Source organism: Amphibalanus amphitrite, unplaced genomic scaffold, assembly GCF_019059575.1.
Source record: "Amphibalanus amphitrite isolate SeventyFive unplaced genomic scaffold, NRLGWU_Aamphi_draft 000314F_arrow, whole genome shotgun sequence".
Lineage (NCBI taxonomy): Eukaryota > Metazoa > Arthropoda > Thecostraca > Balanomorpha > Balanidae > Amphibalanus > Amphibalanus amphitrite.
Window position 1 is genome coordinate 404,413 of NW_024881809.1, and position 9,852 is coordinate 414,264.

General features: G+C 49.1%; 1 protein-coding gene across 2 annotated transcripts; it reads right to left on the reverse strand.

Moving 5' to 3' along the window:
• Positions 1-353: 353 nt before the first annotated feature.
• On the reverse strand, positions 354-9,611 carry LOC122388246 (silk gland factor 1-like). 2 transcript variants are annotated; one of them, XM_043379143.1, is made up of 2 exons: positions 8,800-9,611; positions 354-2,142 (listed from the first exon to the last, which is right to left on the reverse strand). In XM_043379143.1, the coding sequence occupies exons 1-2, from the start codon at positions 9,349-9,351 to the stop codon at positions 1,435-1,437; spliced, it is 1,260 nt and encodes a 419-aa protein (XP_043235078.1). In that variant the 5' UTR covers positions 9,352-9,611; the 3' UTR covers positions 354-1,434. The 2 variants fall into 2 exon arrangements, with proteins under 2 accessions (XP_043235078.1, XP_043235077.1); XM_043379142.1 differs by having other exon boundaries at positions 8,794-9,611.
• Between the last annotated feature and the right edge of the window lie 241 nt (positions 9,612-9,852).

Genomic DNA, 9,852 nt, shown 5'->3' on the forward strand with positions numbered 1-9,852 from the left:
ATGTGGCTCTTGTCTTGTTTGAATTATCAAAAACCCGTGCAGTCCTGTTTGACTGACGATGACATGAGGAAAGATGAATGAAGGATAACTTACTAACTGTATCCATGCCTTGCATTTGGGAAAAGATCCTGGACATAACGCTACGTCTTGCCCATCACTAAATGTTGACTTCTTGAGCATCCCAAGAGGTGCAATAATCAGTTGTCGTGCATCACCTCGCTTCCTTTGCGTATCGTAGCAGATAGTGAGTATGTTGAAACAAGACTATTATTTGTGGTCTGTGGTAGCGATTACCAACAATGTTTGACAGCACCCACTATCCCCCGACCACTCCATGGTTGATTAAAAAGGAATACTTTTATTAATATTTTATTCTTGATTGGACGACAGTCGCACTTCATATATGTAAAATTTACCAACACATATTCACACAATTAAGTAGTTATTAGAAGGCATAAGCTGCAAAAAAACATTGACATGTAGCAAAGTTTGGTGTACAAAATAAAAACACTGCGATATAAAATCATATGCAACATGAAATGGCGTCAAAGTACATAACAGAAACACAATCCAAAATGGCAATACTGAAGTTGGTATGATACTGGAATGTATTGTTCGGGTTCGAGAAAAGGCCAAAACCAACGGCCAAACCTTCCTCTGATAAAATTCAAACAAGTTAAAACTCACACAAGAAACTTATTCTACACGGCTGCAAAAGCATTCCAATGCTCCTCTGCTGCGTTGGCACAATAAAAAGCATCGACAACTAAGATATGTGTCACAGTAATACTCAGCTCTGGTGTTTCCAGAGCCCTAGCTTGTACCTAGCGGCCTTCCACTGACCTCTGACCTCTGCGGTGACCCGGGTGACCCCAGTGACCTCTGTGACCTCAGAGGTAGCACCCGGCGATCAACGTTACCATCCACTACCCTAAGCAAAGCACGAACATTTCGATCACACTGCCTCTTCGGTGCGGAGGCTTGGTCGGCAGGCCCTGACCTGACCGGGACGGCGGCGGGCGCCTGAGGTCAGGTCAGGTCAGGGTCGAGGTCACACCCAGCTGCACGGGTTGCAGTCAGGACGGAGCGGCACCGGCTGCTCCTTCCCGCTGAAGGCATGAGACAGTGTGCTGGTTTTGTGACCACATCTTCAAGATACTGACCTCGTGTGACCCAGATATCCCCCAATGACCACTTCACCAGCTCGGGTCACTGGCCTTCGGCACCCCACGGCCGGTCCTGCCGGCGCACGTTGCCGCTGCACGGGCCGGGAAAAGCACATCACAACAGTAATAACAACACACTGACCCAGGCGCCCTCTCGGCCACTGTAACAACACACGCTCGCACGCACGCACGCCCGGCGCGCTGGCGGTCGCCCGACACTAGGCGCGGGGGGGGGGGAAGGGGAGGTTCAGGGCCGCAGCTGCTCCGATCACAGAAGAGCGTTGGATGAGTGGAGCGGCTGGTAGTAGTAGGGCTCCGGCGGCAGACTGGACGGCGGCGCGTAGGCCATGCCGTACCCGCCGTACTGCGTCGGTAGGTCGTACACAAACTTGTCCGCCGGCGCGCCCTTGTTCTCGTTAGCCATGATATTGTTTATCGAGAAGGGGTTGTAGTGCGGGTCCTTGTAGACGTCCTTGTAGGGGTCCTGTTTGAGGTGGGGCGGCAGCGGCGGCGGCGGTCCGCCGTAGTAGTCGGTCAGCTGGTGCTGGTGCTGCCCCGGGTGCTGGTGGTGCGCCTCCTCACCAGCTGGTGCTGGCTCCAGTTTGGGGGCCGGCTCCAGGTGCGCGGTGTGTGTGGTTTGACAGGACGGAGGGGCCGTGCTGCCCAGCGGCGAGGACACGGACGGGGTCAGTGGGCCGCCGCCGCTGACCGGAGGCCCCCCGCCGGCCGCCGCGCCCGCGCCCACCGCCGCCGCCGCTTCCTTCTTCACCTCAGCTCGCTCCTTCTTGGAGCGCGAGCCCGGCGCGGCCTCCCCCGAGTGGGTGATGGCGCGCGCCGCCTGCCGTACCGCCTCCTTCTTCTCGTCCTTGAAGCGCTTCTGGCGGCGCAGGTAGCAGCCGTTCTCGAACATGTTGCCCGACTCGGGGTGCAGCGCCCAGAAGCTGCCCTTGCCGGGCTTGTCCGGTGTCCGCGGCACCTGTGGAAGACAAGAAGGGAGGAGGTCAGAACGAGCGACAAGAGACAGAACAACTGACAGGGATAGAGCAAAGCCTAGTTGTTCATGTTGAAGTTTTTCTTGAGTTTGTTTTGGGCTTTGCCTTTGGCTCTAGTAAACTGGACCTAATTCTTGGTTATAGCACACAATCTGAAACCAGTCGACTTGCACGATTAGCATTACACTGTCATACTCGTCCGATACAGTTTGTCTATTCGTATAGGCCGGTGGCCAGTGGATACACATGTTATTTTCAGCACAGTATTGGTGTCAGGGATTGTTGAGAGGGAATATCGTATTCCAAGAATATTGACAACCAGTCGACAACACTATAATGCCCTAGTCTTTCTACTTTTATTTTAACTTCATAATAATGAAAACTCGAACAATTGCATTTATCAGCTTTGATCACCAGTGCCCACATTCAAATTAACGAAATCACGCCGGAGTCACCCTTCACCAATTTCTGAACAATTTTGACTTTCTAGCAAACAAGCTGTTTTTCCGTGTCCTGACAATTACCTCAACTATCGCCCTGACGCGCTACCAGCGTCCAAATTACCACATAATGGTAAAAATGGCGCACGTACCACGCTCCTTGTGACAATTAGAGTCACCCTCTTGTCAAATATGGACGGGCAGGACCGGCTGAGCTGAAGGGTCGGCGTGGTGCATATTAGTATGAGTTTCTCTACAACTATGTTTTTTTTCGTGTGACTCATGATAATAACTTGTGTGTTACGATACTATTATTAAAATATGTAAGTACAAAGTCTATTTACATTTGATTTATGTATCGTTAATGTGAATTGTAAGAGAAACATTATCCCCTTATTTAACGTTGAATAATAACGAAGGACTATCTATGCCCTTCCGTTGCCATTTAAAAAGCACACAAAACGCAAATAATGACAATGATGAGAAATATCGCAAAAAAAAACTTTGAACTATCACTATCTCATTTAATGCTGACTTTGGGTGCTGGCAGCAGACCAACGCTACTCCACACTCCCTACCTATCGGACTTGTATCGGCCGCAATGTATGAAGCTAGGTCATGTCATTTCTAATGACGTCATTCGCGTACTACAAATACTGTTTTGGCGCGCCCACTCAACACTTGAGCGCTCACTCAGCCTGAGATCAACATAAGCATGCTACTTGAATACATAAGCCTTGCTTACAATGGTTTCGCACATTATCAGTAAGCGCACTACTTATAATAATTGCTTATGTTATGTCGCCACACACTTATCTACATCGAACATCAATTCATATTGTTAGTTCTGTATATTTTTAGTTTATAAGTTACGTTAGACAATAAAGGCAATTATTGCTGTTCTCGACGCCATTGTTTACTAAAATGTTGTAAAAGTCAAGTGAAAAGTGTAGGTATGATGTTTCAAGAATATGGTTCGTGCTAACTTTCGTCTCGCTGTTTCAAATGGACCACGAACAGCATACGTGATGAGATATTTTGACTGTTGCGAGGCCAAAAACATACAACATAGTTTTTAACCCTCGCCCTGGCAGGGGGGGGGGGGGGCGATGCGACCCCCCCCTAAGGTTTTTCGAAGCTAGCGTAAAAACGGCGGCGCGCAGCGCCGCCAAATTTGGCACAGCCTATGGGGCAACCTTTTTACATATGACCTGCAAATTTCAGGTCCGGGTGACCTTGGGTCAGGTCGCCAGGTCAGAAAAACCGGAAAAAGGTCATGGTCAAATTTCAATTTTCTGTTTGCACCTGTCCAACTCACAGTTTTTGACTGATTTCCTTCAAACTTTCAGGGTGTGCTAAGTTCACCGAGTTGTATAACATATAGTTCTGGTTTTTTGGTGCCACTGACCTGAGGTCAGCTAGAGGTCATTACGTCATAATGTTAAGCCTATGGGAAAATACTAAATTCGGAAAATACTGGAGATATCCGCTTCGTTCTATCACTTTTGTGCTTTGAAACCACAGTAATTAACAGCAGGTCACTTGGTGCTTCTCTGTTTGGTGTACTTATCCATGGGTCAGGTCAAATGAGGTCAACCGAGGTCAAAAGACGTTTTTGCCAATAACTTGGCACATAATGAAGCTAGAGCTTAAAAAATGGTGTCATTATGTTCCTTGTGATCAGCCGAATCGACTGATATGCAATATGATGCAATTTGGTTAAGTTTAACTTAATTCATTAATTAAAGTTCACTTAAAATTTAAGAAAAACTTTAAGTACACTTAAGCAAGCTAAAAGTACACCATTCGACGCGCCTTGACGTGCTGAGTTCACTGGTGCTTTTCTTTTTGCTCTATCTTAAATAGATCAAAAGTTATAAGCGAAAAACTTTTGACATGTTTTTACCGAAATTTTTACATTTATACCCCCCAAAACCCCCCTAAATATTGACCTAGAGCGACCAAATTTGCACAGGGCGAGAACTCCAGGGGGCCCACCTACCTACCAAATTTGGTGTTTCTAGGTGCCATAGGAGCCAATCGCGAGGGGGGGGTCGCATCGACCCCCCCCCCCCTGCCAGGCCGTGTTATGAAAAATGCCCTGCCAGGGCGAGGGTTAATATGCTGCTTTTAAACAATGAAGTCATAAACAAATCGCAAAAAATGTGGAAGAGCTCGTACTTCAATAAATTTTAAAAAGTAGATGTCGAGGGGTTATATGTCGTGCTCGGCGCATAGGGCCCTGGCCGAAAGTCAGCCGAAGCCCTGAGGACAGCCGCCCGAATTACATCCCAGAATCAGATCAGAGGAGCGTTTGCGGCAGCTGATATAGCCTGTTGTGATTCAGCGAACGATAAGTCCCTCTTCCGTGTATCGGTCGCCGTGACCGCACCGTTCCTCTAAGTTTGAGTGTGTCCTCATCTCAGTGGAACTTTGGCCCCGTGCGGGGTCAATGAGATAGGCCCTCAATTCACAGTCCAAAATATGCTGGTGGAAGCGCAGGTAGGGAAGGGCAGGGGAAGAGGATGACTAGGGAAGGTGGTCTACGTTGGGTGATCTACGCTGAGGTAAGTGTAAGCGTGGGTAATTAGTTGTGAAGAGATGATGATGATTTGGTGAGACAGGGCGCACTAGCAAGTAACGAGGCTATATCGTGTAGCTGTGAAGAGAGTTTGGGGGCAAGATGGAAGTTAACCCTCGCCAGGCGAGGGCCTTTTCCATAACACGGACGGCGAGTGGGGGTTGGTATGAACCCCCTTCCCTCGCGATTGGCTCCTATGGCACTTAGAAACGCCCAATTTACAGGGTAGGTGGATCCATAGGAGATCTCGCCCCTGTGAAAGTTTGGTAACTCTAAGTCAATATTTAGGGGGTTTTTGGGGGGAAATGAGTGAAAAAAAATTGCTAAAACATGTCAAACGTTTTTCGCTTATAACATTTTACCTAGTAAAGATAGAGCAAAAATAAAAGCACCAGTGAAATCAGGACTTCCGTGCGCATCGTATGATATACTTTGTTACCAATTAAAGTGAACTCTGGAATTCAGTTGCCGCTAAGCTAGTCCAAGTTTTCCCTGACCTTGTACCGGTTTTTGTGACCTGGTGATCTGACCTGAAAAGACTGGGACTTCAAATTTTCTGGAACGGTGTGAAAAGGCTGCCGCAGAGGGTATGCCAAATTTGGCGGCGCTACGCGCCGCCGTTTTTACGTTATTTGCGAAAAACCTTAGGGAGGGGGGTTGCATCAACCCCCCTCGCTGGGCGAGGGCTAACATCTCGCGGTAAAATGCAGGGATGTTTGGAAGGCCCATTGAATCAGATGCTTTCATTCACCTATCATAACGTATGCCTAGTTTGTGCCCATTATTGACATGGCTCTAGGTGGAACGCCGCTCGACGGTGGCTCATCTCGACTGTGCTTCATCTGTGTACACTGTACATATACAAACATGCAAACATACACACACGTCCGAGCGGTGTTTGATAAGACACAATGGATCAAGTGCTGTTTTCATATTCGGTGTACACGTTGGCCTTTTACCTACGCTTTTTACGACTTGTTATTGCTTGTAGAAGAGGGCAGAGCTCACACACATGATTTTTTATCTAAAAGGTAGGTATTCTTGGAATCTTGTATTTTGTTGACGAAAGAGTACCTATGTGCGGCATAAATATAACTGCAAAAAAACAGGCGGTGCTGCAAGATGCCTTATTTGGTTTGTCACACAAGCACATCGTCCTCCATTTTTTACCCTGCACCATTCTTATGCGAGCATCAGCAGAGATTGTCGCAGTCACAATTTATCACTTGCAACTTCCTTTGGGAGCGCCTAGATCGCGTGCAGGATTAGAAGGAAGCCTCCATTCCGGAAAATGGAAATACCCCGCTCACTAGTGGCGGTCATCCACCAGCGTTCCACTCAAGAGCTGGCATTGAGTCGACGCTTCTGTGGTTGATAGCCTCGGGGCATGCGACAAAAGCCGCACTTTCGAATATAGGGACCCGATAATTGCCTCCATCATGCATAACGGTGTCGCCGAAATACAGAGCCGCAACGCAAATAACACTCACTGATCCGCGCCTAAGCTCCGCCTAAGCTCTTGACTTAGTTTAAGTTTGGTTGGCAAACGGACCACATGAACTTTGAGACCAACATTGATTTCTGGCGGTTGAATGGTGTGCTTGTGCAAAAACAGGATGAGTGCAAACATGAATGTTCTCCTTTCTTGTTGAATATTGACTTTAATTAAGATTTAGCTTATTTTAGCTGAACTGACAAGCTACAAGGTGTTACAGTTAAAAAGGTGATATTATTCAGGGGCTTCGATAAGCAATTATTAGACCTGTGAGTTTCTGTTTACGAAAGGAGAAAATTGCTTGTTAAAATCTACATAGATTCGAAGGAACATTTACGTTTTGATATAAAACATACCTTTGAGCCAAATAAACAACCTGATTTGTACCTGCTTTGTCGTCAGCACGGCACGCCATTGGATTACTGACTTGAGATCGGCGGCTTGGCGTATAAGTCATTGTGCAATGTGCAGTGACTTCTGAACAATTTGCACCCCGAGATATTTACCTTTTACCGTGTAGACTTAGAGAAGCACGAGGAGGTACTCTTGCGTCTCATAAAAATAATTCAATCAATGGGTACACAAATCATCTGTAGTAAACGGTATGCATAAAAATCGGTAGATGAGCGCCCAGAAGACTCGCGTATCAGTGTTGTGCACGCGTGGTATGCTGTTACGGAAATATTTATCTAAACAAAACAAACCAGTCCTCAAAAACGATGAACGTGTGTTCACTACTTTTGTACATACGCGTAACTGCTACCGGAGCATTTTATGACATTTTAATAAAATGATTTTATGACAAAATGATGAATGATAGGGCGGTGGGCGAAGATTGTGATGTAACTATTTGCTAATTTTGTTTATTAGTTATTTAACAATATCATTATCAGGCAGTGTCCCATGCCCATTGAAAGGCGAAGTCGAAATGAAAGGCGAAGTCAAAAGTATGCTCATTGATTTCGTCTGTGTTTCAATGCCTTTCAATGTCTGTGAACGCATGAGTGTTTAGTATCTGTAGGCGCAGCTAAACACGCTAAACTTTGTATTGATTATAAGCAGAACATAGATACTTTCCCCGACAACCTCACGTATTTCTACATGAGCTATCCGGCAATTGTCTGGGTCTTTTAGCTGTCGTACGATATTTGCATTCGAGAATCGCTCTGATCTTTGCAGCAGCTATGAGCTAGCCACGGCACCTCTAGTCACTGCAACTCTAGGCACCACTGTGGTATCCCGACCGTTCGCACCTCTAGTCGCACGTGCAGCGTGCTGTGCGCGTGTGTCTGCGAGCGGCCGCCTCTCGAGAGGATTGTTGTGAGAGAGTCGCGCGGGGGATGCGGCCGGTGAGGAGCGCGCCTTTGGAGTGGCGGCCCGGCCGGCCCGGCCGTAAGGATGAGACTGGACGAGACGAGACGGCGCGAGACGAAACGAGACGGAGCGAGACGGTTCGAGGTAGGAGGGACGGTACGAGCGGGAGCGCAGCAGCCGGGTAACTATTCACTCCGTCTGAGCATCTCAAACCCGCCACCACCACACCGCTCGGATAGGAGCGGCCCGCGCGGCAATCGCGGCCGGTGCGGCCAATTTGGCGCGGGCAAAAACGGCGCCCGGTCGCGGTAACCGGATTGAGCACCGCGACGGTCGAGGGAGGCGATGAAAGGGGGTTTAGGGCGCGCGGGCCGGATGGGAAGCTGGGACAGACGGTCCCGCCTGGCGATGCCGTTCCTCTCATGGGAGGCTTATAAACGATGTAGACCGTTAGAGGGAGCGGTGATTATTGTGGTCTGATGCGATTTGGGAGGCGAATCGGCCGGGAAACCATCTGGTTCTGTTGCCGTCTAGACCGGTTTTGGTTTATTTTGTTTTGTTTTAGCTCGAACTGTAATAGGTTTTCAAACTGAGAGCTGGCACATTGTTTATTTTGCAGTGTTTTATTGGAATATAAAATTTCAGCACTTCATGAATAGAAGAGTTCTCTCTTTTATAAATCATATCCAACCAACCGATTTCTAGTTAAACATTTCTACCAACTGCCGACTATCGAACAAAGCACTTCACAAACTTATCGGAGATGACCTGACTCGGGAGTTGCTCTCACGCGGCGTGTACGTACATTTACCTTGAGAAAGCAGTCGTTGAACGATAGCGAGTGGCGGATCGAGTTCTGCCAGCGCTGCTGGTTCTGCCGGTAGAACGGGAACAGGTCCATGATGAACTGGTAGATCTCGCTCAGCGTCAGCATCTTCTGCGGCGAGTTCTGGATGGCCATGGTGATGAGGCTGATGTAGCTGTAGGGCGGCTTGGCGTGCGTGTAGCTGCGCCGGTACGTCTTGTCGTTGCGCGCTCTCTGCAGGGCACTGCCGACCGGCGAGTGTGGTGACCCGGTCAGCTCGCGGCTGTACGGACTCAGGCTCGGCGCCAGGCCGCCGACGCCGCCCAGACCCGTCATACACGAACTGTTCATACCGATCTGCTGGGCGGGGGCCATGCTGCTGAACGATGTCATACTCGCCATCGAGGCAGGCGGCGGGTAGTTGCCGTTGACGGCCATGCCGCCCATGCTGTTGTAGCTCTGCAGACTCTGCGGCTGCGGGTAGGACATGTGCATGTTGTTCTGCATCGGGTAGCTGGCCATGGCGGTGTTGTTCATGGTGCCTCCGGAGTGCATCATGGCGCTGCTGAGGCGGCGGCGCGCGGCTCACGGGGACGTCCTGGCACTGTCCGGCGATCACTGATCCACTTTAGCCGCGGCGTGATTTGATTTCACTATTATCACTGCAAACACGCGTGGCACTCTGTTGCCTGTTGATCACAGCTGTTGTCGCGACAGGCTCGTATAATTGAAACACCAAACAGCCGCATGTGTAACTTGGCTGTTTAGCCAAGTTGTACAATCAAGTGCTCCGCGTTGTCTCTGGGTGTATGCCCAACTTAGCGTAGGGTAAATACGCTTCACCGGCCGGCCGCTGCGAGCTCCGCCCCCGGGGCGGAGCCTCGTTCCAGGTGACGGCCGGCGCGAGCGCTGATTGGCCGTTTCCATGGCGATGAGATACGCCTGTGACGTCAGAGGACTGATGAGCAGCGAAATTCCGACCAGTGCCCCAGGCGCTTCAGGCGCGTCCGCCGCACGGGCTGGCAGCGAAATTGTGAAAGATTGCAGCTGGTAATTTGG